General features: G+C 52.6%; 1 protein-coding gene across 4 annotated transcripts in view; it reads left to right on the top strand.

Moving 5' to 3' along the window:
- The first annotated feature begins 1718 nt into the window (after positions 1 to 1718).
- The window catches only part of SSBP3 (single stranded DNA binding protein 3), a 165089-nt gene continuing 139121 nt past the window's right edge, over positions 1719 to 27686 (top strand). Inside the window, exons 1-4 of one of the 4 annotated variants that reach the window (XM_045477487.1) lie at positions 1719 to 2131; positions 3126 to 3198; positions 3423 to 3484; positions 6072 to 6156. In XM_045477487.1, coding sequence (XP_045333443.1) covers positions 2076 to 2131; positions 3126 to 3198; positions 3423 to 3484; positions 6072 to 6156 — 276 coding nt within the window. In that variant the 5' untranslated portion in view covers positions 1719 to 2075. The remainder of the gene's footprint in view (positions 2132 to 3125; positions 3199 to 3422; positions 3485 to 6071; positions 6157 to 27686) is intronic. The other 3 variants (XM_045477489.1, XM_045477488.1, XM_045477490.1) reach the window with 3 other exon arrangements.

The following is a 27686-nucleotide window of genomic DNA, read 5'->3' as shown; positions in this document are numbered from 1 at the left end:
GAGAACACAGTGCGTCCAGAAGCATCCGTAGGGCCTTGGCTGTATTCTAATTTAGGGAGGCAGTTACACTGAGTAGAACATTATTCCAAAAATGCACTGAGTCTCTTTCCTGAACCAATGCAGATCGGTTTGCTGAGGGGCATTTCTTTTAAACGCCCCTTTTCTCTTTTCAAAAGATTAAAATGAGCAAACTTTAATGGCAGGGAATTATTCTTTATTTTGTTGAAATTTAGTTCTGAGTTTTCCTACTTGAAACGTGTTTTCCCCAGGACACTGACCTATCCTTTAATTGTTTGGTGCGAGGCATGTTAGGGGGAGGGGCGTTACTTGTTTATTGGAACAGCGCAGTTAAAAAAAAAAAAAATCAACCTAGGCTAACAGTTTCAAGGCTCCCCTAAAGATGTATCCAAACAGGCAGCCAATCAGCGCTTACACAGCTTTTTCTGCTCGACTCTTTTAAAGAGACAGTGCCGACAGTGTTTTATCGCATTTAAAGAGAACGGCGCTCTAAAAGCAGTCTGAAAATAGGGGAGTCTTCCCCTATTTCGCTGGTTTCTGGTCTAATAAGGGACTCATAGTGTGTACTCGGGGTTCTCAGCGTGGCAAAGAGGAGTCAGCAGCAAATAGCTGGGTCACTCTTCCAGCCCCCCCCCATTTCCCATTGTACACCTGGGTCACTGACAATGGAAGCTTCCCCTCCCCCCCAAGCTCATCCCCCCCCTCCACTCCCCAATTTAGCTCCATTTATTTGAAGTTTGCAGATTTCAGTGGCGCGCATTCCACGTCGCGGGGCGCCCAGGTGATGCCCCGTCCCCCGGAACGGTACCGTCTCCGGTGAAGAAGCCAAGGGGCTAACTAGCCAGGGCTGGCGGACCTTAGAAATTTAGGAGCACTCTCCCTTTTCTTAGCACAAGTCCCCAGTCCTCTCCCTCAGGCTCCCCAAAGCACGCCAAGGACCTTTTTCGCGCGGCTCCACTTTGGGGCTTTCCAAAGTATTTTAATGATGTAGTAAAGGAGCAGCCGCGCGCCTCGGCGCCGGCTCGGGCCGCCCAGCTCTCAGCGTGGAGCCCCGGGCCCGGCGCTCGGAAGGCGGACTGGGCAAGAGGGAGGACCGGGGGCGGGGCGGCTGGGGGGCGGCCTGGAGTCTGGGGTGGGGGTCGGGGTCGGAGCCCAGGGGGAGGGTAGGCAAGGGGGAGGGGGAGATAAGGGCTGGGCCGGCGCGGGCCGGGCGGGGGTAGGAGGTGAGGGGCAGATAAGGGAGAGGGACGTGGCGGGAGGGAGCCGGCGGCGCTCCGCTTAGGGGTCCGCGCCCCCTCCTCTCGGACGCTGCCGCAGCGCCCCCCACCCCCCAGTGGTCCCCGCACGCGGAGTGGTCCCCGCTGGCCAAACCCCCTCATCGCCGGGACCTGGAGACCAGAGCTCCCCCAGCCCGATTCGAGTCCCCTCCCCACAGCTACAGAAAAGAGAGGCGCGCGCCCCCGGGCACCCCCGGCTCGGCCGCAGGAGCAGGGGCAGCGGCTCGGCAGAGGCGGCCGCAGCGGGGACTGCCGCGGCCGGGCGCTGACAGGGCGTCCCTCCCGGGCAGCCGGGCCCGCCCCCGCGCGCCGATTGGCCAAAGCGGCCATCAATCGCGGGACGTTGACGCCCGCCTCGCTTCCTCGCCCGGGTAGCCACGTTCGGTTGAGCTCCAAGTAGACCAGCGGCAGCGGCGGCGGCAGCGGTGCTGGAGGCGCAGAGGGCGGCGCAGGCGGAGCCGGGCGGGCGCGCGAGCGAGCCAGCGGGCGGCCGGGCCGGCGGGCAAAGCGGCGGCGGCGGCGGCAGCGGCACCCCAGGCCGAGCCGGCGCGGGAGGAGTTCCAGGGCGATGGGGCCGCGGCCGGGGCTGACGCTTTGACAGCTGGAAAGAGCGCGGAGCCAGCGCCTGGGGGGGAGGGAGGGGAGCGCGGCGAGGAGAGCGCGAGCGGGCGAGCGAGCGAGGCCGGGGAGGGGGCCGGGAGCGAGGGGACAGCTCGGGAGCAGCCGGAGCGGTAGCGGCGGCGGCGGCGGCGAGGCTCGGCGCCCTCTTCTCTGCAAACCATGTTTGCCAAAGGCAAAGGCTCGGCGGTGCCCTCGGACGGGCAGGCTCGGGAAAAGTAAGCCCTATTTTCCAAGTGGCGGCCGCGCCGTCGCGGGGCTGCGGGAGGGCGGTGGGAGGCAGGTGGGCGGGCGGGGGCTGCTGCGCCCCAGGTCGGGCGCCGCCTGCCTGGCCCCTTCCCCGAGGCCGCGGCGGGCGGCGTGGGAGAGCCCATTGTTGGGAGGCGGCGGAGGCCGGGGCGTCGGGGGGCGCCGCCGGGGGAGGGGGCACCTGGTGGCCGCGGGGCGTGCCGGCCGCGGGGGCCCGCGGAGAGGGGTGGGCGAGGTCCCGAGCGCCGGCTTCGGCGCCCGCCGCGGCGGCCGCACTTTGCCCAGCGGGCGCGGGCAGGGGGCGCGTGGCTTCTGCAGCCCCGAAGGCTCCTTTTGTCCGCCCGCGGCGTGAGGAGTGCGTGCCGGGGGCTTTGTTCGGCCGGGGGCCCTCTCCCTTCCCTGCCCTCTGCCTCGCTGCCCGCCCCGCGCCCTCCCGGGCGCCGCGCTGGGCAGGGACGGCGGCGCCGGCTTGGCCCTGGGCTTGGGGGACAGTTGCTTGGGGGGGAGGTGGTGAGGGTGGCGCTTTGCTGCCCTCTCCAGAGCGCACTGAGCACCCCGGAGTCCGGGACTGAGTCTCCCCGGACCCACAGAGCTAGGGAGAGGGTGGCGGTGGCAACGAGTGGGTCGGGAAAAGGAGGGAGGCTCTGGGGTCGGAAGGCTTTCGAGTTTGAGAGACCTAGGTGGTTTTGGCTCCGATGCCAGTTGGAAGTTCAAGTTTGGGGGCTGCTTTCCAGCCCTCTCGGCTCGAGGCAACGCGTCGCCTGGTACCCACCCGATAACTGTTTCCACCCGCGTACCCCCCCCCCCCCAAAGGGCATGGCCGAGCTGGCTGCTCACCTCTGGTTGGGGCCACAATGGGACAGCGCAGACAGGGCTGGAAGCCGGCTGGCAAGGTCCAGAAGCGAGCGCCCCGTGTGATCTGACGTCTTCCCTCTCTTTTTGTGCCCCCTGCCCACTTTCCAGGTTAGCTTTATACGTCTACGAATATTTACTGCACGTAGGAGCACAGAAATCTGCACAGACCTTCTTGTCAGAGGTGAGTGGAACTCCCCCCAGCCATCCAATTTCTGGACACCCCCTCTTCCCCACTATTCTTAGAGCCTTTGTTTTCAGGAGCAGCCACTGTGGCCACCATTTTGAATTTTTATCACCTTTTGGCATTTATTGTTAGTTGGTCTTCACAGCCTTTTGGCTCTGGGAAGCCCCCAGCGCACCCTTCCTCTCTGCTCCTCTAAGTGGTCTCTGCTCTCTGCTTTCCAGATTCGATGGGAAAAGAACATCACGTTGGGAGAACCGCCTGGGTTTTTGCACTCGTGGTGGTGGTAAGTTTGCGTGATAGTTTGTGTGTGTGTTTGTTTTGTTCTGAGCTCAGGATCCTAGTGAACAAAGGCGGGAGGCGTGGAACAGACCCCCATGCCTTAGCCCTCAGTCTTGGCACAGAACAGGGCACCTGCGGGCGCTCAGACCAGAACTGGTGAAGGAGGAGAAGGGCAGGAGAGGCTGGTGCCTGAAGTTTTTGCCTTCTCTTTCTCCTCCTATTGAGAACCGACTAAATCGTGCCTAGTGTTCGTACAGAAACTCTTACTTTTCTGTCTCTCTCTGGGGTACCAAGCAGGGGCTTGAAAAAACCTTGAAGGATTTTTGTCAGTTCTGCATGCTGCTTTAATTAGAGGGAGTGGGGGCGGGGTGGGGTGGAGAGGATACCAGGTCTGTGTTACAACTGGCCTGTCCCTTCCTTTTTCTTCTGTGAGTTTGAAACCTTGAGAGAGCAAATCTACTGGGGCCTTTCCCAGGCACACTCAGAAAAAGCAAGAAGGGGCTGCCACTTCCTTTAAAGATACTGATTCAGACTGATTGGACCTTCCTCTCCTCTGTGGGCCCTACCCCCAGCATCCCTAAAGCCACAAAGTTTCGTTTTAGGGAGAACCTTAACTGGTTGGTATTGACCTCTCAGAGTGCATGTAGTTTCCTGGCTCTCCCTTATTTGTGACCCTTTCCTGGGGCCCTTCAGGGTGGGACCTCAGCAGGTGTGATCTCCTTGTCGGTTTTGCAGCAGGCAGGAGGCGGCTTAGGGGTCAGCAGGAGTGAATTGCTGTGAGTGTAGGACCTGGATGTTTTGCGGGACCGATTGGTGGAGTCTTTGACATCCTTTTGAAAAGGACAAGAAAGTAGAGTGGCTTTTGATATTTTGGTGGGAGTTCAGAAGGGTCCCTGTGCCATGTCTTGGGATCTTAGCGCGTTTACCTGACCACCCGTTCAGGCTACTGTTTCAAGTTTCTTTGAATCGAAATGCGGGGGGATGAAGTGTCTGTTCTAACTTGCACAGAGAAAATGAGTTTTTAATTACTTCTGCCAACCTCGGAACTGCCGTGCTGTGGCGTAAGGGTTCTACCTGTAGGAGTGGGTGATGGGTTCTCTGTGGTGGTTTTTGGAGAGGACTGTGTGAGCGGGGTTGGTGTGTCTGATCATCGTGAATTTTGCAGAAACTTGGGCTCGTAGGTAGAAGTTACTGAGAAGGAGCTGCGGAGTTTTTAGTGTTGGAAGTCTTTGGTGTGTGGGGGAGTTAAACGTGTGCAGCTTCAGGGGACAGAGAGGAATGTTTTTGAGCCTCCTTCTGCAGCTACTAGAAGCCCCCGGTTTTCTTGTTCCATCCGTAATCCCTCGCGCAATCTTCTCCGGCCTTGTCTCAGCCCCAGGAACGTGGAGAGCAGTGGTGGCTCTGAGTGGCTGTGGTCTGGTTAGTTAGAAGTTGCCTTGCGCTACTTGACAAATGAGCTGAGGTGGGAGGAAGCAGTGGCCCTGATTCTAAGAGGGTCAGGCCACGGGATTCACACCCCTTGAATGGTATGGCTCCTCCGATGACACTGGCAGAGCTGGCTGTTTGTGATGGGGACAGGAGCACCAGACCAGGAGTCAGACTTAGGCTCTGGGGCCCGTTTCCTTCAAGTGGGTGCCCAGCCCTGGGCCTTGGGCTCCTAACCCAGAGGCCCTTACTAATACCAAATACTGGGGTTTGTATAAGGTTTTACTGGCTGACAGGTGATTTGCCTGTTTTCAGGTGATACAGAGTGTTAGAATGACCATACAAAATCTTGGAGGGGGATGAGGCAGGGAGGTCTAGGCTTCCCCCCTGACCCCACTCCCCTCTTGCTGGATGGGTGGACTGAGGCCTCTCTGAGGAGGGCTATTTCAACATGAAAGGACAAGATACTTGGTTGTCTATAACATACTCTTCTTTGCCTAATTGATATGCATTCTTTGAGTGGGGGAATGGTTCTTGCATAAGAATTCCTTGGGGGAGGGCCTGGATGGGAGTAGGGGTGAGCTGGGAGGGGCGGGGGTGTGGGCTCTTGGCTCTGGGATTAAGAACCTGTAGGTTCCCTTTCTTGCCAGTCACCCAGATTGCTACACGTATGAATCATAGTCCTGACTTTGACAGTTTAACCTTTTTATGAAACGTAGCCGTTTAGGTTGGGGAGGGGGTTGGTGAGAGGAATACAGCTGAAAGGGGAGGCGTGGATTCTTATCTACATTCCTACGTGTCCTATCTGGGCACCCCCGTGGACGGCTTGTACTAATCTGTCCAAACTTCAGTTGCCCCGTGTATAAAGTAGGGGTAAAGTCACCCACCTTGTAACACCGTGGTAGTTAACGGGTAGTGTCGTGGGTGAGAGGCATCTGGCACATGGTAGGCACCCGATAGAACTGACAGTCTTACTACAGATGTCTGGCTTGCCAGAAGAAGTCGGTCCATTTTGTTTTCAAGCCCGAGTTTGCTCAATAAAGGCTGGGGGTGTGGGATTGAGCTTCTGGGAGACCTGGTGCTGTTAGCACCGCACGTTGTGCACTTGTCGTTGGGACACAAGTGATAATTAGTAACCTGATCTTATTTTATGTTTCGATTTGCAGCGTATTTTGGGACCTTTACTGTGCAGCTCCTGAAAGGCGAGACACTTGTGAACATTCGAGTGAAGCAAAAGCCTTTCATGATTACGTGAGTAACAAATTTTTAATCCTGGCAATAATTACAGGGTTGGAGAGCTCTAACTTTTCTAGTACCAGAAGCAAATACACAGCCAATTGGCAGTGGTCTTTGTTTTCTCCTTGCCTTTCTTTTTGTTCTGCTCCCCTCCCTGCTGCCCTTGCCCCGTTCTAACTTGGTGAACGGTATTTCATAATGTTGTGATTATGCAAAAAGAGTGTAGATACCTATCTGGAGAATTAAATGGTGTTGATCAGGGCTCAGCCATGTGAGGGTTATGTTCAGAGTGGACAGTTAGCTGGGAAGAGACCGAGCCTCCTTGGTATTGGTTTAATTCAAAAATGTACCACCACCACAACAGAAAAGCAACTATGAAACTTGGGCTTGGGTGTTTGAGTGAGCATTGGTGAAATGGACTCTTGCATTACTTTCCAGGGAGCAGTCTTTTCAGTTACGTTTTGGGTTGTGTGTGGGGGGTGTGTGTGTGTGTGTGTATGTGTGTGTGTTGGGGGGGCTCATGCTGTGTCCACTAAGACCATGTATGCTTTCAGGTCCTTGGCTGCTCCATAATCTCGTGTTCAGAACGTTCTTGTGAAGGTAGTTAATTTCATCATATCATAGTGCTTGCTTCGCTATCATTCATCCCCTACCTGGATGAGTTTCTTAAGATTTATGAAACGCTTATAAGAGCGATGTCTACCGCATATCCATCTCCCATGGCAGTGCCCCTCAAAAAAAAATATTGGATTCCAAACATGGGTTGGAGTCAGAATTTATGATCAGATGAAACACGATCTTGGGGAGATGGGAGATGGAAGGGGAAGTGTCTGCAATTCTTCCCAGCCTCTTTCCAGTCTTTGCTTCCCATTGGCCTGGTAGATGGTGTGTGTGTGTGTGTGTGTGGGCGTGAACGCATGGCCACGCACACGCAGGCAGAGAAGAGGTGGTTCATTTGATCTTGTACTTTTTTCATGAGGTGGGTAGGAATGGTCCCCAAGCTCTAGAGTATTGAAGTTGATTTCTTTTAATGTCCTCAAGGCCCACCCACTTGGCCAGGCCATGTGTGTCCCCTGATTGCAGAGGTTGAAACTGACCTAGGACACCGGAACCTAAGTTGCATTTCACAAGTGGTCAAATCCCATTTCCATGAATATCTTTACAGTGAAGATTTCTCCTGAAATACAGGGAGTTAGAGACTCAGCTGGAGGCTCACTGGTTTTAAGAATATTCAACGTGATGCAGTTTTGTTATGACTGAAAAGTTAATGCCCTTGGAACAGAATGCTGAGGAAATTGACCAGTTCATGTACCCTCTCCAGGGTTGCAAAAGAGAAGCTAGTGAATGGTACTTATGGCCTGGTAAACTTTTAGTAGTGCAAGGTGAGGTGACTGGTTCTTTTATGGTGTGGTTCTTATGGCAAAATCTGTGGTGATGATCATAGGGTTTCCTGAGCTGGAGGTTGGCTGAGGAGGCCAGAAGGTACATTAGCCATATAAAAAATAGTTAGTGAATTTGATCTTTCTACTTAGGAAAAGTCTTGCTTTTTCTCTGTTTTTTTGTTTTGTTTTTTTGAACCTATGGAGAGCTGATTCCTGTGTGGCCAATCTTTGCTGTGCAAATGGTTTCATTTTTAAGAGTTGGGGAGAGAGGTGGACGTGCCTATGTCAAATAAATCTCTTGATATAGGGTGTCTATGCTATCTTTTGCAAGCTGTGAGAAAAGTTAATTTTTTAAAAATATATTTATTTATTTTTGAGAGCGAGTGCGCCAGCTGGCAGTGGGGCGGGTGGGGCGGGGGGGGGTGCGCGGGGTGTGTGTGCAGAGAACAGAGGATCCGAAGCAGGCTCTGCCTTAACAGCAGTGAGCCTGTTGCAGGGCTCAAACTGGAACCTTGAGATCATGACCTGAGACGAAGTCTGATGCTCAACTGACTGAGCCACCCAGGCACCCCAGAAGTTAATAATTTCTAACAAAGTTTTGTGCTCTGGTAAAGGGTGTGAGGTTCTGGCCATTTGTGGTTTGGTCTGCCATCTTGTAGCAATGTGGATGGCAGTGAAAGCTTGCGTGGGTTTGCTTTCAATAATTTGTTAAGGAATAGTGTCAGAATTATGCTGTGAAGTTGGCATAGACTTGCTACCAAGCATTGAAGTCACGCTGATTGAGGACCAGAGTTCGTGGATTTTGGGGTCAAAACTCTTCTTCCTAGGTTGGAATCCACTTGGTTTCATTGGTCTGAGAGGCAGGTTGTGTTGGAGTGATAAATGAGGACGGGGAGGGAACATCTGTATTGTGAAGGCATTAAGGGGTGGTTTGGGGTTGCAGGGGTGACAGAGAAGCAACTGGAAAATTAAGAGAAATTTGAGAAAATTAAGAAAAGGAACTCTCTTTTCTCATTGTCCTTCTCCAGTCTTCATGTGTTCTATTTTCATGGCTACCGTCTAGTTAGCCCTCATTCCTGCTTGCTAGAATTATTGCTGTTGTCTCTTTCCAGACTCTTCCTCTAGTTTGGAATGCATGCCTCTCCTATCCATTCAAATCCTGGCCATTTTTTTAAACTTTTTTGTAGACTTTTATGATCGTTTTCTGCACACTTTGATCACTCCATCTCACTGCCCATGGAAACCATCTATACAGAGCCTTGTTGGCAGCTTTCCATGGGCTGGGGCCTTGTGCTTGCTGAGTGCTTTGGTTCAGTCTCATTTCAAGCCGCCAGGGGCCAGGTGAGAGAAGGAATTGTTACCTCCATTTTGCAGATGAGGAAACTGAGGCACAGAGAGGTTAATTCACAGCTGGTATCTGGTAGAATGAGGGTCCAAACACGGGCCATAACTGACTCCAGAATTGGTGCTCCTAACACTGGCTCAGTGCTGCAGGACCATGGCAAGTGCCCTGTTGGCTCCTGTTCCGATTGACTTCTCATTCAGATTTGTCTTTCCAACCACAGCTTATTAATTTTTTCCATGCCAGAGACCTTTCATGTATATACAGAGCTATTCATCTGTGTAACTCTCCCATAATGCCTTGCACATAGTAGGCATGGGTGCTAATTGAGTGAAGGGGTTAAGGAACTATGGGTAAGAAAAAAATAGGTAATTTGGGGTCACTGAGTATCCTGGCCTGGAATAGCCAATGGCATATTGGAAGATGTTCTTTTGGCGACTTCACTTTTGTGGGGTGATCTTGAGCCAGGTGCCTCTAATGTGCATTAGCTAGTTACCTGGCATCTTGTAAAAGAGTGGGCAGCAACTGACTTTCCTTTTTCAATTAAGATGATTCACAGATCACCATAGTTTGTGGGGGAGCCTGTCAGCCCAGGTACCTGCTCAAGCCTTGGTGAGGGGCAGGGGTGAGGAGGGAGTGCCTGACTGCTGCTGGGCTAGACGGGACCTCGACTGGGAAGATCCTGGTCTCCACTCGCTTGGGGAAATGACTTTGTGTTCCTGGCAAATTGTCTCCCCTTCTTGGCAACGGGTCCGGGGGTCTTAAAGGCTCCTCTCACGTCAAGGCCGGACCCTAGGGGCTGGAATGAACCAGGTGATTCGGGGGAGGGGGTTTAAATTTTCTTTGAATTGGTGAGTTTTTATTTGAGTCATAGTCTGTTTCCCCACTGACACACTGGGCACATTATCTGTAAGCATGAGCCTCTGATGTTGACCGCACGTAACGTGGAGCATTAGGACATTTGGTGCGCGAGTGGACTTTTCTGAGAAATTGGTTTGCCTTAAGTCAGAACAGCCGTGAGGCCCTGCGAGGAGGCTCACGGGGACTCTACTGTGGTTTCCTCTCCCGGCTAGAGCGTTGGGTGTCAGAGTATTGATGAACGCCCTTGGGTGCCATTGGGTCCTCTTAGAAGCTGCTGTCTGGGTCCTGGCCTCCTTTTGTGAAGCGGACACTCCCAGTGCTACCTGTGTCTCTTTACTTTGGGCCCAGTGGTGTCCTGGCTGCCTTCTCCACTTGGCTCTCCTCCAGGGTCGGTGGGGGTGCTAGAAACAGGTGTCTGTGGTGCCTTCTTGGCTACCAGCAGTCCTTTCCCTCCTTAAGGTAGCTAATTGTATGTTTTCTTCTTGGCAGCAAGGAATGAGTGGAGTAGACAGGGCCCGGGTTGGCTTCAGAGCCGAAGGTGCCAGAGAGCAGTGGTGGCTCCTTGCGCTGCTCATGTGACCGTAGTTCTTAGAACGCTTTTTCAGCACATGCTTGTGGTTTGGCCTCACGGGGGCCTTACTGGCCAGGTTTTATTCTTAGATTTCATCCCCATTTCACAGATAAGAAAACTGAGGCCTGGAGTTTAGATAGTTTGTCCAAGGGCATGTAGCCAGGGGGCAGAGCTGGGACTAGATGTTAGTCTTTCGAGTTCTACCTCTCAGCCTTTGACGGCGCTTATTTGATACAGAATTCCTGCTAAACGGAGGGAACGTTTGTGCATTTGGCCCCAAGTGTGCCCCTATACAGTCACTGAAGAAACGCATTCAGCAGAGAATTAGACTGAAGCCCCTGAGAGGTAAATTGCAGAGTCACTGGCAGAGGTGGGACTGGAGCTCGGGAAGGGAGTTTGTTATGGTACAGTGGCTCTTTTGGCAGGGAAAATGTGATAAAAGCTATGGCCTTTCCTTCCAGAAAATACATGCGTCCCCACAAAGGAGACTTTGTGCCTGGTTTTGGGAGGTGCACGGATTGCTGCCTCTAACCCCTGTGTGCCTCTAACCTCTGTGATTCCCGGGGAAGAACTCGGGGAGTGTACTAGACATGGAATCCCATGACCTTGGCTAGTGTTGAGCCTCAGTTTCTCTGCTCTGAAGACCTGAGGTCCTTTTCTGCTCTGCCATTGGGAGCCCCCGACTCAGCAGGGCTGGCTCCCTGACCCCTGTGCCTCTGCAACAGGACTCTGCTGACCCCCTAGCCCCCAGCTGTGAACCTGTCTCCAGGCAGTGGGGGGCAGGTGGAGGGATTAGGAAAGTGCCCCAGAGGCCTAGGCGTGGACGAGAGCTGAGGTATTTGTGGCTCTGTGGCAGGGGTCCAGCGTCCTTGGTGGGTTCGAAATAGCAAAGTGATATTTGAGAGGGCTCTCCTTGGATGTGCTGAGCTGGGGTTCCTGCCAGGCGGGGAGTGTCCACGCCTGCCAGAACCCTTTGGGGGCAGGGGCATGAGAGGACGGCAGTGCGGGCAGAATGGGAGGGGAAGGGCTGAGGCCCAGCCCGAGGAGCTGGGGAGTGCTCTCCCCAGAGATAAGCCAGCCTAGCCATCTGCCCAGAGGTCCTGGCAAGTTCATAGCAGTTGCCTTTGGCTCTGACCCTTGGCGCCCTTGTGTGGCAGATTAAAAAAACAAAACATAACACAGTTATTTTTCCCCACCCCCACCCCCCTTGGAGCTTAGACTTTGTGTTGCATCCTTTCTTGGGGCTCCCACCCCATTTGCTGCAATTCCTCTAACCCCAGAGGCTGCCAGACTCCTCCATCGGTAGCTAATTAAACACTAAATGAGTAACTGGAATTGCATTTTGCCAGAACCCAGGCTGTGCGGCCACCTTAATGGGTTTCAAGTGGCGGCAAGACCCCAAATTGCAAATCCTTGCCCTTTATTTCAAGGCAGGAGGTGGGGCTGGGGCAGGGGTGGGGGTAGAGTGGCAGGGACCCAAACACAGTTTTTGGCAGTGGTCACTTCATTTGAACTCCAAGACCAGCCGTGTGCACGTCTTTGCATAATGCCATCTTTGTTAGCTAAGCATTTGCAAACTTGGACCAAGAGTTAGTTCTGTGCCAGCCACTGCTCTGAAGGAGCCAGAGACACCCAGCCCTCCTCGAAGTGTCCCTTAGGCTGTCTTAATTTTCTAAGGGAAGCAGGTTCTCTAGTGGAGACCTCAGGCCAGGGCTGCCTTGCCCTCTTCCCTCGACCTTCCTGCCTCTGTGTGTGAGTGTGTGTGTGTTTTAAGCCTTAAGAGGGAGACATGGAAGGGAGGTGTGTGTGCTTGAGGGCCTGTCAGCCAAGATAACAGAAATGTTACACTAGCTGTAGCCTTTATAATAGCGTCTAGGGTTTAGAGTATTTAGAAAAATTAATCTTTTTTAGCTTGGTAATAATTCTGACCACGGCACAAGTGCATTAGATGATTCACATAAACTTCTTTAATACATGTTGCTAGGAGCTTACAGCAAATAGACAATAACGATTGTTTGTTTTTGATTCGCCAGGGTAATGGGGTTTTCTGTAGCCTCGGCAAGATGAGTTTTAGAAATGTTTGTCTCCCGTGTTACGCTTTTCTCTACCCGGGTCTTGAATCCTCTGGGTTTTGAAGGGTTTGGGCTCTGACTGATGACTGGGATGCACACCTAAGTTCCATTCCTCACTGTCATTTCCTGGCAGGGTGGAGTTTCAGGTCTCAGTTTCCCCATCTGTAGAGTGGGCGAGTGGTGGTCCCTTCGCGTGGTGGTTTTGAGAGTTTCGTACTATCACGTATGCGGGATGGTTGTCTCTCTGTGGCTTGTGCTTGGTGAGTTTATCTCCTTTCTCTTTTGCAGCCCTAAGGTTTTTTTGCCCCCAAAACTTTTATTTATTTTATTTAATTTATTTATTTATTAAAAAAATTTTTTTTATTTTAACATTTATTTATTTTTGAGACAGAGAGAGAGCACGAACAGGGGCGGGTCAGAGAAAGAGGGAGACACAGAATCTGAAACAGGCTCCAGGCTCTGAGCTGTCAGCACAGAGCCCGACGCGGGGCTCGAACCCACGGACCGCGAGATCATGACCCGAGCCGAAGTCGGACGCTTAACCGACTGAGCCACCCAGGCGCCCCTCCCCCCAAAACTTTTAATATGATAGAGACAACAGCATCCTTTTCTGGGAGAGCAAGCTGACTGAGGGACCTGGACACTTGAATTTCCCAGTGATGCTCTCCAGTGCCTGGGCTCCCCGAATGTATCATGGAGTCTTTCCCTCTATACCAGTTGTCTTGTCTCACCCCCACACCCCTGCAAGGGGCAGAGTAGGCAGTACTACCGCAAGCTGGCACTGATAAATGCTCCCCTAAGATGTCGGCACCCCTTATCTGTGTTGGACAGAGGCGCCCCGTCCCACATAGTGAGATGGTAAGACCCAGAGGGGCTTGCGACTTGGCATCAGCAGAAATCTGGATTCAAATTTTGGCCCACACCCCTTGTTACCAGGGGGAGCAGCCTTCACTCCTCAGGGTCCCTTCTCGACTGTGAAGTAGGCACAAGGGTCGTCCTTGCTCAGCCCCACCACGGAGTGGTTGAGAGAAAGGCATGGAAACCCGTCTAGCGAGGTCAGTGGTGCTGTGATGTGCTGTGTAGATGCTTATAGGGATGAACGGGATTGAAAGCGCCAAGTTGGGATCTTGTCATCACCTTTGGTACGTATCCCACCCTTGCCTGCCTCAGGTCTCACTTGACTTTTTGATTGAGCAAGGAGTCCCAGAAGGGAGCCTTAGGACGTGAGCTTGGGAGGGGATGTGTCTCCATGGCAGGTCCTTGGGAAGCCAGTGCTGGTACATTGGCTGCTTTCTCCTCTGACTTCCTGTGGAGCTTGAGTGAGACATTGGTCATTTGGCTCCCGGGCCAGGAGCAGAAGACACTGCTGAGTTTCGCGGGGTTGATCCAGCTGAATTACTGAGTGCTTGCTCTGCTCGCTGTCTCGTTGAAGAGACAGATGCAGCCCAGGATGTGATAAGTACTTAGAAAGCCTTGTGCGGAGAGATCTTGGGCTTTCGAGAGATCAGGATGCAGTCAGGACAGATGGTGGGAGAAGGTAAGCGGTCCCACTCTCGGTGGCGGCCAGGAAACGTATTTAATGTATATGTACATGGCAGGATCGCAAGTGATGGAACTGGAGGTCGCCTAGGCATCTTACAGATAGGTAAACTGAGGTCCAGAGAGGAAAGATGCCCCACCTGAGGTCACCGGTAGGTCTCAAACCTACAAAGCCAATCAGGATCCGGGACATTTATCTTTGCTTCGTGCTGCCTTCTGCACCTGTAAGCTGTGCAAACTCGGGCGCTTTAATTAGCCTCTCTGTTTCTCAGTTTCCTCAGGTAGAAAATGGGGTTGATAGAGTATACCCACCTCATAAGGCCGTCGTGGGGATTAAATGAGCTTATGTGCTTGCACACATCCCGTATGTAATAGGGCCTGGCACAGAATAAGCACCATGTCAGCGTGCTAGCATGACCTCACCTTGGGCCCTGTGTGGATCCTGGCTTTCTCATGGCCAAAAGGGAGGCAGCAGCAGAATGGTCTTGGTGTGAGAGGTGTGTGTGTGTGGACATGAACCATCATAGGCTGCCTCACCTGTTGACTAGCGCTCTGGATCTGTGGCTTTGAATCCACCTTCTTCAAGTACCCTTGGGCATTTGGAGGGTGAGGGTCGCACCTGCAGCCTCCAGACCAGCCCCAGCACTGTGAGGATGTAATGAGATGACATTCATGGGCATTCTGGGCTGGCAGCTGGACTGTGTTGTTCGGTCAGCGTCCGTTTTCTCCTCTGCTGGCCACTTCTCTTGATCTAGGAGTCTGGAACTTTCCCCTGCCCTCTCTGACCCTTCCTGTGGTCCCTGCTTGGTACCACCGGAGATGGGGTGTTTGCTCCCCTGCCCACTGGCCCTCTGTAGAGCAGATGCCAGCCTGGAATGTGGCTGTCTCCCCACCAGACCTGCCAGGACCACCCCCACTGGGGACACCCCCTCCTTTTCTTCCTTCTTTTTTTTCTCTCCCCGGGAATTCTGTGTCCTTATTTGCTACTTGCTGCCCGGCAGGAGGATGATTTGAGTCAAGGTTGTATCTCTTCCCTTCCCAACTGGTAGATTAAAAGCTCTTGAGGGCAGGGGCTCTTACCTTCACCCTGTTTGTGCTACCCCCACTCCCAGGGCCTATTGCAGAGTCTTGAATAAATCCCGAGATTGGTGAGCTAGACTCCGGGCCTTGAGAAGTGAGAAAGGTCTGATCCCTGCCCTGGGATCAAGCGTGTTAAATACACGTTTTAATGGAGATGGACAAGTGGCACATGGTAACACATTGTTTTGCAAACTGTGAGTTGTGACCCATTAGTGCCTTGGGAAATCAACTTAGTGGGTCACGACTGGCAATTACAAAAAATGAAACAACTGTATCACACAGGAAGCGTAAGTATTGTTTGGGGGAACTTCTATTTTCAGTGATTTATGCGTGCCTGTAAATAAACGTCGCGTCCTGGGTTTGCGAGGTAAAATTTGCCTCCTTGTGGGTCTCAGTCTAAACTTTGAAAGCCGCTAGCTCAGAGGGGGCTGAGATGGAATCTTGCGACCCACGGGTGACGTCAGCCAAGCGACAGACGGTTGCTGACCTCAGTTTCCGGATCTGTAATAAGGAGGGAATTATTCCCACCTCTGAGGGTTCTTGGGAGAACTGTTTCCCCACCATGTCTTTCACTTCCAGACTGGTGCCTCAGGGCTCCCTTGGTAGCTGCCAGTGGTGTTTGCTGCCCTGTTCTTTGTGCAGAGAGCATGAGCAAAGTGCCCGGCAGGTGCTTGCCAAGTGCTGAATGAGCAGTAGCTCCCACCTAAAGTCTGCAGCTTGTCCCTGCCGGCTGGCCACAGGGCAGCTCCCCGTGCCTCCCCTCCTCCGGGTCCTGGCCCTCCATGGAGGGTGCTGTTGGAACACCTGCAGGGCTCAGGCTACGGCAACAGTCTTGAGAATAGGTCTCCAGGCATCCTGTCTGACCCAGGTTGGCCCAGCTTCCCAAATTCTCTGTCCCCTCCCGGTGACAGCTGTTTGCACAGCTCCCGAGGCAGGCTTTGTGTCTCCCGTTCTTTGTGTGTTTGGGTGAAGCGCCTGACATTTCACTTCTGTTTCACAGTCCTCTGACCTTAAGAAGCACGGCTGCTCCCTGGGGCCCCTGTCTGAGGCTTTCCTCTGATCCTTCCTTCCCCGTCACAAAAGGCTGTTTGAGAGAGCAGGCTCTGGGGTGGCAGACCTCCCCCATGCCTGGGATGCTGGCTGCAGCTTTGAGAGCTCTTGGGATAGACAGAGCGTGGCTTTGCAGACTGGACCGGGAGGGTGGTGGATGGCGGGCAGTTGCTCCCAGGTGTCCACTGCATGCCTGGCTCTGTGCTGGCGGTGGGGATGAGGGCAGGGTCACGGACGGTGCCCGGGATTTGCACTTGGCTGACCAGAGTTCAAGTTCTGATTCTTTCAGATAGCCGTGGGTAAGTCCTCTGGCCTCCCTGAGCCTTGGTTCATCTGATCCGAAATGATGTGAGACGAGGCCTGGATTTTTTTTTCTGCCTCTCCAGCATTTTAGAAGTCGGGTGAGAGCGCGTGAAGATGGTTTTTGTTAGTGGTGGTCGCCTGTTGAGAAGGCTTTTTGGAACGCGAACAGACCATCCGATCACGGACTGTGTATTAAGAAGCAGTGTCTCAGTTGACAGATGGGGGACACCGAGGTCCGGAGTAGGACGTTAACACAGCAAGTCCGCGGCTGGACAGATACCCGATTCCCGCGGCAGCCGCCGAGCGTAGAAAACCTTTCCTTCCGAGGCTGGCGCCTGTGTCTGTGCCGCCCGTTAGGAATTTCGCAGCTTTCTTTGGGAGATGCCGTGGGCTTCCTGTGGCTTTGGCCATCCGTGGCCTGTGCCGAGGGGGGCAGACGGCCCGGCGGGCAGGCCTGGTGTCGGGCGTGTGCACGCTGCTGTTCTTTTCTCGCTGTCTTTTAGAAGGCTTCCAGTAGCAAATGTTATCCTCCCTCTGGAGGCCCTTCCTCTTGGCAGCGCTGGCCTCCCGCCACCCGCCAGCTCCCGCTCGTCGAGCCCACTTGTGTTACACGAGGCCGCCCTGGCCCACGGCTCTGCTCGCGGGTGTCGCTGCGGATCTCCGGGCTGGCGAGCCGCTTCGGAAGGGGATTTTACAGCATGACAGGGAATTTCAGCCACCACGTTATCTCCGAATTGGCCAATTGATGGTTTCAGCAGAGCATTTCAGCATCGGGGAAGCCAATACAATTTGAGTTAGTTGTGATGGCTGCCACTTTAAATACCGCGGTGAATTTCTGTCAGCGAGCTAATGCGTGGAATAGGGAATTGCAGAAAACTTGATCACCAGAGTGCATCAGTCGATTCTGACCCCAAGCTATAGAAAATGAACTGAAATCTAGTAGACTGTCGCCACATACTTTCTTTGGCATTATTTAGCTAGCAGCATCTTTGTCAAAGGGAACTTGAAGAGAAGAGATGAGGTAAAAATCACGGTGTTGGACTCTGGCCGCTGCGATTTTAGGGAGCAGCGATCTTCCACGGGAGGCTGAGCCGTCGGGTTGGGGTGGCGGTTTCTTGCCGAGGGATAAGTAACTAAACTACCTAAACCACGGTGCTGTGGCTTAAAAATAATTCGTTATTTGTTTAACGAAGGAAACTGGTATTTATTGAGCACTTACTGTGTGCCGAGACCTTGAGAAAAGTATTCTTATTCAATCCTTGTCCATTGGGGGCAACGTAGGGGACAGGATATTTATTCTTCGCATTTCAGGAAGTAAGAACTGTTGAGAACAACGAACAAGCTTGAGTGCTAATTGTGTGTCAGGCACCGTTCTGAGCCCTTTAGGTTTTTTGTTTTTTAAATGTTTATTTTGAGAGAGAGAGAGAGAGGGAGAGAGAGAGAGAGAGAGAGCGAGAGAGAGAGAGGGAGAATCCTAAGCAGGCTCCGTGCTGTCTGCGCAGAGCCCGACGCGGCACTCAGTCCCATGAACCGTGATACCATGACCTGAGCCGAGATCAAGAGTTGGACGTCTAGCCGCCTGAGCCACCTAGGTGCCCCTGAGCCCTTTAGGTTTTATCTCTTCTTGTACTCCAAACAGCCCAACGCATTAAGTTTGGTTTTCCTTCCTATTTTGTAGAAGAGGAAACGGAGCAGTAGAGGGATTCAGTAATGTTGAAGGTGGACATAAAATGAAAGTGATCTTCATTACCATTCCCTGCTGCCTCCCCGAGAATCAGTACCAGATTCGACATCTTTGTGGCCTGATTAACTGATGACCCATCGCCCAGCCCAGGGTAGTTTGATACTGGCACTGGGAGGAGTAGCTGGAGGGGGTCTTCGGGGAGATGGGCAAGCTGAAGCCTTGCCTGTGGGGTCGGGTGGTGCCTTACCCAGCTGGTTTTCAGTGACCTCAACCAGGAGGAAGATCTCTTGCTTTGGGCTTGCCTACCCTAACGAAGAGTTTCCCCTTCTCTTCACGTACACCTGCCTCCATGCCTGAAAATATTTCATTTGCAAATAGATTGCATGCATCGAGTCACCATTTTAATGAAGAAGTAGGAAAGACAAGAACTATAGAGTTGCTGATTAGAGCTTCCTGCCAGCTCAGGGGACCCAGTGTGAGCATACCAGGTTGGTAGAATTCTAGTCAACACAACACGTTGGGAATTTTGGTTCCATTTCGGTTGAGGTAGACTTGATTTTTGTGGAGCCTAAAAAAATGCCAGCCATGCTTCAGAGTCTGCAGTGGAGTTTTCAAGAGACCATGACCCTCTGCACTTCCTCCACTCACCTAGCAATGTAAGAGGCTCCTTCTAGGCTTATTCTGGGATGGCCAGGGTTGGGCTTTGTGGAGGGAGGTGCCTCATTTTTTCCCCTAGGGAGTCAGGAAGGGTCATGATGCCAGAGTTTGCTCTGGGTCATTCTTCCAAGTGCAGGCCGCTCAGAGCTTCCCTGTGGGGAGAACCCACCTGCGGGAATGGGTGGCCCAAGGAGGGCACAAAGCCTTCTGTGTAGAAGGCTCCCATCTCCAGCAGGTGTTCCCGAGATTCCCCCTCCCTCCCAAATAAGAACCGTGCTCCCTACCGTTCTGAGCTGACATCCAGTGGTGGTGGGGGGCGGGGGGAGAGATGGATCACTGGACAGAAATCCTCTTTCACAACCAAACCGCCCCCCTTACTAGCCGCGTAACCTTCGATCGGCCATTTTCTTCTCTCTGGGCCTCAGTGTCGTAATCCGTAGCATGGGGACAGTGAGGGACACAAAAGTGATTTCTGAAACCGTGGTGACCAGCATTTGTCACACGTTTACCCTGGGCCAGGCACCGTCCGTGGGCGTGACATTTAATCCCTGTAACTCTTTACAAGGCAATGGCTATCTTTATAGCCTTTGGACAGGGAAACTGAGGCTTAACTGGTGATGAAGTCATTAAATAAAGGAATCAGGATTTGAACCCAGGGCCTCCTCCCTCCTTTTGAGCCATGCTGCTAGTTTCACAAACTTTTGGATGATGTTAGGAGTTGGGGACCGTGGGGGTAAAAATGTACTTTGGAAGTGTGGATCATTTCAGTAGAAACCTGTAACCGTATGTCTTTAAACAACCACAGAAAAAAGATGTCAGTGACGGTTTGCTTCCCAGGGAGGTGAACGCAGACAAACCTATTTTGACTGTTAACTTATTTTGTTGCTTAAAAGCCAGTGACATGCAGCGTTGGATTTATTTTTCTTCACAGCGTTTAAGTGTTTGCCACTTCGTGAGTGACGTGTGTGAATGGGGGGATTGCCTGTACTTTGGGGATGCATTTCAGGCTTTTGCCTTAAGAGGGACCTGGGAGAAGGTGTGTGAGGTGCCCCTGGAGCCAGAGCCGAGCAGTGGCTCGAGGGCCTTGTGCGGACCTGTGTCTCAGGGTGTTGCTGGAGCCAGAGCTCGCTCTGGAGTTGGGGTCACGGTGGAGAACCGATCGCAGGAGTCTTTGTGACTGGAAGCCTAAATATTTATTCTGTTCTGTCCCTAATGAAAACAAATTGTCAACAGTTGTTCAGTAACTGACTAAATTAAAATCTGTAATTAGTCAATTAGATTAAAGAGTTGGCACAACCTGATTGTATCATGCTGGTTAGGTTATTAAGAGAAAGGGTGTGATTTTTAATTACTGAATGCTAATTTTGACAGTTTCAAATAGAAACAGACGTGTTTTTCCCCCCTTTCCCTAATTCTGAATGGTTTGGAAAGTAAAGACACTCCATGTGTAAATTATAGTTTTTTGTTTTTGTTTTTTGTTTTTTTTTTTTTTCCGAAGGAAAATAATCCAAGAAGGCCCTGCCATGGAGTAGGGGGATTTTAGTTAAGGGGCCACATTGGATTTCATTGATCGGGTTAGCTGGAAATCCTTACCTTCTTGAGGGATGGATGGCCTGGCGTTCGGCAGCTCTGTTTTTGCTTTAAATGAGAAGTCGAATTTCACCTTCAAGCAGTCAAGTCATTGGGTTAGAGTTCATTTTAGGTCCCCCCCATGTCTCTCCTCTCAAGGGGCTTTTTTGACCAGCACCCCAGAAGCGACGGGCAGCAGGAGACCGATCCAGTGAGGAAGCAGCTGTGTGTGTGAAGTGTGGTGGGAATCCACGGGACTCAGACACCGGCAGACATGGATAACCGTATCTGACTTTATTTTATAGAGTACTTTCCCGCATACAGGGCAGCCCGGTGAGAGCGACAGCCGGGATGAAAGTTCTTAGTGCTTCTGCTTTATGGCTGAGGAGAGCTGAAGGCCGAGGAAGGAGGAAGCCAGGGATGGGTGTGCAGGCAGGATGGACAGGTGGGTGGGGACAGGGTTGTGCGCAGGCGGCCAGGAGTTCTGGTAGGGCAGAGAGGAGAGGGGCTTCTTGCTTGGCAGGAAGATGGGATCAGGAGGGAGGGCCGGCTGGTGGATTTAGAGGTGTAGAAAGCCAGCGGAGAGTTTAGGTTGAATGGAGTCCGCTGATTTGAAAATGGAGCAAGTCCTTCTGTTTTGTTTCTCTGGGGGATGCTGTCTCTTTGCCTTCCCTGCAAACACTAGAATACGGAGTGGGGGCAGTCTTGGAACTGGGGGTGAGATCTGAGCTGCTTCCAGACCCCGACACAGCCTGGATCCCCTCAACTGCCAGAAGGGCCTTCCCGTCTCCCCGCCCTCCTCCTCAGCTCCTGGGAGTTCACATGTGGTTGGCCCTGGAGGCATAAGGAACATGGTATCTGGAGAGCCTCAAGCCTTAGAAGAGGTCCAGGGGCCACTGCAGGAAGGCCACCCAGCCCTAACCTCTCCTTGCCCCAGTCCTGTGCTTAGTGACTATGGGTTGAGACTCTAAACCCGCGTCCCCAGCCGAGGGGCTGCTGTCTCCTTATGGCCCACTGGGCATCCTCCCTGTCTTGGAAAAACTGTCCCAAACCCTGTGCCTCCAGGAACCACACTGGATGGTGGTGTTGATACGGTGTGTAAGCTCTGCTTTTTGCTGTCTTAAGTTTTCCATGATCCATTTCGGAAGCACTGGTTAAAATGGCCTTTGGTTTTCAAGATTTAATATTAAAGCTGTTGATGAGCCAGGATGAGTCTTTTTTAAAAGGAAGCAGTTTTGCTGTTTGCATTTGATAGATGTATGGGATGCTTGGGAACCACAGTGCAGAGAAGAAGAAGGTAAAGCAGTCTGGGCTCTAATCCCATTAGGGCTTTTGCTTGTAGCGTGACCTGTGCTACTTGCTTAACTGAGCCTCAGTGTCCTCATCTGTAAAATGGGTTGCACTCAGCTTGCATTACTGTTTTGAGGCGAGGATGCTGGGCACCTTAGAGGATGCCCAGTAGGTATTTCTGGAATGAAAGAACGGGAGGCTGAAAAGTAGCCAGTGCTCTTGGGAAAGTATCCCTGCTTAGGGAGCTGCACCAGGTATGTTTAGACCCACAAGTAAGTGAGAGGAGCCGAATTAAAAGCAGGAAGTATTTACAAGTGTGTGTTCTGGTGTGATTGGTGTGTGTTCTGAATTTGGAATTGCTCTTTCAGACCCAGGATCCACAGCCAAGGTTAAAGAGGCGGGGTGTGTGTGTGTGTGTGTGTGTGTGTGTGTGTGTGTGTGTGTGTAGTGGCAAATAGAAGAAAGGAAGTGACATTGCTAGGAGAGAGTTTATTTTAAAGCTTCCCCACTGATAGATTTGTAGTTCTGGGTAAATAGGGAAGCTTGTAAAACTTGATTCATTTTCTTCCTGAAGTCTGTTTTTGCTGGGGAGTGGGGGTGCGAACAGAGCCTCCAAGAGAACCACATGCTTTTAGGTTAGAAGTGTTTGTGTGTCCCCAGCACACCGTGGACAAGGCCAGAGCCGTGTTCTCACCTCCACCCTCTGCCCCCAAATCATCTTTCCCTTCCCAGGACAGAGTGCCTGTTGCTGGGCTTTGCTCTGGTCTCATCTAGGGATGAGTGAGGACTTCCTGCACTCGGGATGACTTCCTGCTTCCTTCCTGGCCTGTGCTGCCCAGAGCAGATTGGGCTTGCTCTTTTCTTTCGGTTAGGAAACACATTCTCCCTCGTCCCTGCCCAGGCCTGTTCTGGATACATGGACAGGCAGCCTGGGCGACCACTGGCCAGCTAGGAAGCTAGGGTGTGTCCTAAACTGAAGGCCCATGTGAGCTGTTCAGGAATTAGAAGTTACTGCTCCTGAGAAACCAGTGCAGAAATGGAAAGATGGTCAGCAGGGAGAGGTGAGAAGGTGGTTGACCTCGTATGTTCGGGAAAAAAAAATTGAGGGAATTTTGGAATGTTGACTGTGTATTTTTGTTGTTAGGGTGGAGTGTGAACCTTGAGACTTAGATACCAAACATTGCCAGGCTGTAGTTAAGGAAGGGAAGGGCTGGGCTCCTTACCTCAGGGCCTTTGCACAGGCTTTTCCTCCTTGCCTGAAGCACTTTCCTCCATTCTTTTCCCCCTTGGGGATCTCTATTCATTTTTCATGTCTCAGTTCGGATGTCTCCGAATTCTAAAGAATGCCTCATGATCATCTTTGAGCCATTGGGCAGAGCCCATAAACTTGGGGGCTTTTGACACCTGATGGATATTCCAGTTCATATTTGTGGATTGAAAGTGATCAGGAAGTACCAGGAGGCTACCCACCTCCCAGGGCCCCGTCTGTGCATTTAAATGGCTTCCTGAAGCCTTAATGTCCTCAGCACATGTCCCAAGTTTTGTTGCCCTGGCCTTGCTGTGCGCCTTTCTTTTCTGAAATAGATCTTGGACGTATTAATGGAGCTTCCGATATGAAATGTCCTCAGAGATGTGTGGGAAAATGCTCAGTGTTCAGTTAGCCCAACCTTTGGCCAACCGTTGAGGCCTCTGAGGCTGAAAGCCCTGTGACTCTTCTCCTGCCTGGGTTTTGCATTTTGTATAGAGGCTTGGGGGGAGGGTGGGCAGGGACCCGGCCTGGAATCCTGAACACCGTCCCTCGGCGGGTGCCTTAGTGTGGTGTTAACCTAGGATCATGGGCTATAGGCTGGTTTTGATTCTTCTAACTCTCCTGCTTATCTGGGCAGGAATATTTCCTGATTTGACCCCCTGTAACTCAGAGTTGGTGACGATTTTATCCGGCCACACAAGCCTACAGTTGGCCTTTGCATTATCTGAGAAGACGGTTTGCTTAGCCCGGAGGACAAACAAGATTTGGGGATGAGGGGGTGGTCAGGACTTGGGCCACAGGACTTTGAGCAGTGGAGCTCTTAATCTGTTCTCCGTCGAGGGCCAGCCACACCCTAGGGAGGGGCTGCCGAGTTCTAAGCCTTCTAAGCCAGCGGTTCAAGCTCTTCCGAAGGCTTGAAATCACTTCCCTTTAAACACCACCTTCTGTTAAGACCGTCCTGATGGTGCCAGTTCGTGAGGACATCTTATCCCAAATCCACTGAGGGGTCAGAGCAGATACTTGTTTTTCTTGGATCCGTACAGTTTAGTCTTTTACTCCTCAGAGAGTTGGTGCCTCTGAGGTGTGGTGACAGACGGGACAGCAGCCAATCATTTACCCTCACAGAACTCACAGACTATTCTTCCCTTTTCTGTGGGGTTTTTGTGTGTTAAGATGTTAATTGCACGGCTGTGAATGGCAGTTACAACCTGCAGGTTCAGGTGATCTTGCCCGCCCCGCCCCCCCCCCCCCCCCCCCCCCCCAGGAGAGCACCAGAGAGCCTTCCTGGCCTCCCCTGATGGGAAGAGCATTGAGGTCATTTGTGCCCCAGCCCGCCCTAGCCCTCTGGCCCGCCCCAGACTTCTGGACTGGCTCCTTGGAGTTAACTGACTGCTCACTTCTTTTTCTCTGAAGTTTTGGTAAGCGATACCTCCCTGGTCCCAGGCTCGGTCTGCAGCTCTACACAGCTGAGCCCCTTGGGGGCCTTGTCAAGGTAGGGTGAAGAGTTTGGAGAAAGTGATGATTGTGCCTTGGACACAGAAGAGGCGGAACAAAAATGTCCTTGCATGACTGTTACTCTAGAAGTTTTCTTTAAAAATTGGTTATTGGAAACACAAATCCACAAGAACATAAACTACGAAAGAAGGAGAGATATGCTGACATAAGGACGCTTTCAGGGGCCTCCGTTCTCTTAGACCTGAGTTAAGTTTTCTAGGCTTTACCAGAAACACAAATCCCCCTCCTCGTGGTTGGGGCGTGGACATTGCAGCCAGGCCCGGGCTACCTCCAAGGCACAGGTGCCTGCCACAGTACCCCCCTTTTCCAGCGAGTCAGTGAGTTTGTTGTGGACTGTCTCGCCCTGGGGAGGGCCGGGGTCATGGGCCAGGGCCACTCTGGGCTGCTGCTTCTCAGGAAGCCAGTGCCTGCACCATCCAGAGCTGCCTTGACACTTGAGATACACATAGCTTCTTTCTCCCTCCCTTTTTTCTTTATGAAAATGTTTACGAGGAGCGTGTGTCGCCTCCGCATTCTTTTCACGAGGACAGAAGCTGTCACTGAGAGCGGAGAGACTAGTTTTGATCCACAGCTGATTGTGGCCCAGTCCTTGACGTAATTATTTGGTGGGCCTATGGGATCCTGTCCAGAGCATAATCAGGACTCAAGCATTGGGCCTGGAGGGGAGGAGGATCCATGGGATGGGAAGCGATGGAGGTGTGTGTGATCCAGGCCACGGAAGGGGTCACTCCCCATCGCAGTGGCAGCATCAGCTGCTCCAAGGGAGGGTCCACTGCTGACCTGATGCAGGAGGTGTGGCTACAACCAGCTTGGCCGCCAGGCTCAGACCACACGGAGGAGGGGCCTGGAGGAGCTCTCCCAACCTCTCTGCGGTTCAGTGGGTCCAGTTCCATTTTCCCTTCTCTGAGTACAGGCTCCTTACCACTCTTGAAGCCCCCATTGTCCCCACTGCAGGACTAAGAGTGCCCTTTCCCGGGCCCCAACAAATGAATGAGCCTCCAGTGCCTAGCACACAATCGGTGCTCATTAAAAGTCTTGCATTTCTTTTAAAAAAAAATTTTTTTTTTTACATTTATTCATTTTTGAGAGACTGAGAGAGACAGAGCACAAGTGGGGGAGGGGCAGAGAGAGAGGGAGACACAGAATCCGAAGCAGGCTCCAGGCTCTGAGCTGTCAGCACAGAGCCTGACGCGGGGCTTGAACTCACAAACTGCAAGATCATGACCTGAGCCGAAGTCGTATCTTTAACTGACTGAGCCACCTGGGCACCACCCCCCCACCTTTTTTTTTTTTTTAATTTTTTAATGTTTATTTCTTTTTTTTTTTTTTTTTTTTTAAATTTTTTTTTCAACGTTTATTTATTTTTGGGACAGAGAGAGACAGAGCATGAACGGGGGAGGGGCAGAGAGAGAGGGAGACACAGAATCGGAAACAGGCTCCAGGCTCTGAGCCATCAGCCCAGAGCCCGACGCGGGGCTCGAACTCACGGACCGCGAGATCGTGACCTGGCTGAAGTCGGACGCCCAACCGACTGCGCCACCCAGGCGCCCCTTTAACGTTTATTTCTTAAGAGAGAGAGCGTGCGCCCGAGCACAAGTGGTGGGGGAGGGGCAGAGAGAGAGGGAGACACAGACCCTGGAGCAGGCTCTGGGCTCTGAGCTGTCAGCACAGAGCCTGATGCAAGGGTTCGAACACACAAACGGTGAGATCATGACCTGATCAGATGCTCCCTGGCTGAGCCACCCATGTACCCCAAAAGTCTTGAGTTTTAAAGCAGTGGGTGGGAGTGGAGGACTTGATGCATCATGCTTGATGCTCTTGCCAGGAGGCCAGGGACCGTACTACCTGTGTTTTGCCTGGCACGTTGGAGGCGCTCAACTGTTTGGGTGAGTGAAGTGGTATCCAGGGGGAGCAGGACTCTGGCCTGGCAAGGGCATGGGTGGCAGCAGGGAAGGGGGGGAAGGAGTCTGTTGAAGGGGATACCAGCGGCTCCTGCCTTTCTCGTGCTCTCTGCGGGTGGTGGCAGCCGGCCTCCTGGCCTCCCCCCAAAACCGCCCCTTTGTTGTTTTGGGCCTACGGGTGGATGCCAGATTTGCTTCGTTCATGTTAAATGTGATGGCGTCATGTCTCTCCCCTACTCAAAATCAAATCAAAATGGAACAAATCGGGAGCCTCACAGAAGATAGCCCAGAGGTTTCCCTGGCTGTAGGGTAGAGGCTCCAGACGATGAGCTAGACATCCAAGGTCTTTCTGGTCTGACCTCGCCCACATGTCAGATTTTGCCATTTTTATTACAGACCTCATTCTAGCGCTGGACACTCTCTTCTTCGACATAGATTAATTATCACAACCTCCTGGTGAGGTAGGCAGTGGTCTTGAGGGGAAAAAAACCCAAAGGGCCAAGCAGGTAGGATTTGAGAGTGTCTGAAGGTACAGAGGGTGGCTGGTGTGTGTGTTGCTGGTGAAAGCCCCCCACAGACTAGAAAACCCGGTGCCTCGCTCCTGTCTCCTCGTTCCTGTATAGAAAGTATCATGTCTGTCACTGGCTGACACTTTGAGGGTTTTTCTTTTCTCCAAATAAATAATTCTTTGTCTCTCTTCAGGGTGGCGGATGGGGCTGGAGAGAGGCAGCTGATCAAAGGCAGCCTCCCTGACTTTGAACAAGTGGGCTGAGGAGGGGGCTTGGACAAGCAAGGGGGGTGGGCAAGGAGAACCATCACTGTGTAGCTGGGGCGGGAGGGGTGTCTGTGTCACCTGAAGCCACCTCCCCAAACGTGTCCTTGTGCGCTCCTGGCCTGGGGAGGTATGAGTGAAATATTAGGCTAAATGGAGAGTTCCTTCCTCAGAGGAGAAAGCGGGCTCCCTTTTCCTGTCCCTTTGTCTCTTGTCCCCTTTGTCCCAGCCCTCTAGCTCTGCGGCCTCCCCTCCCCCAGCGGTTCCTTCCTTTGTGCCCCCGCCACTCACTCACCAGCGAAACTTAACTGGAGCCTCCAGTGGCCGCCCAGGCCCCTGCCTTTTCTGCTCCCCCTGAAACAAAAGTAGCTGCTGGGGCCTGGCCTGGCTGTCTGCACAAGGACTAGAAGGAACCAGACAGGGGCCCCAGTCCCTGCAAAGGTGGTGGTTAGTTTTGAAGTTTGGTGTTGGTTGTTGGTAGCCCCTCCAGAAGGAGCAGCATTGTTGGGGGGCGGGGGCTGCTTCCTCAGAGGGATCTGGGGCTGTAGTGTGGCCGGGGGACCCCCTTCCTTGGACCCCCTTCTCTGGACCCCCTTCCAGGACCCCAGGAAGGGCCCTGGGGCCTCCATCAAAGCTCCTCTTTCTCCTGCCCTGAGTGTTTCTAAAACGGGGCCCTTTTCGTCTCAAATCCTGTGTGTGACACCTAGA

Source organism: Leopardus geoffroyi, chromosome C1 (genome assembly GCF_018350155.1).
Source record: "Leopardus geoffroyi isolate Oge1 chromosome C1, O.geoffroyi_Oge1_pat1.0, whole genome shotgun sequence".
Classification (NCBI taxonomy): domain Eukaryota; kingdom Metazoa; phylum Chordata; class Mammalia; order Carnivora; family Felidae; genus Leopardus; species Leopardus geoffroyi.
This window is presented reverse-complemented; position numbering and strand designations above follow the sequence as displayed.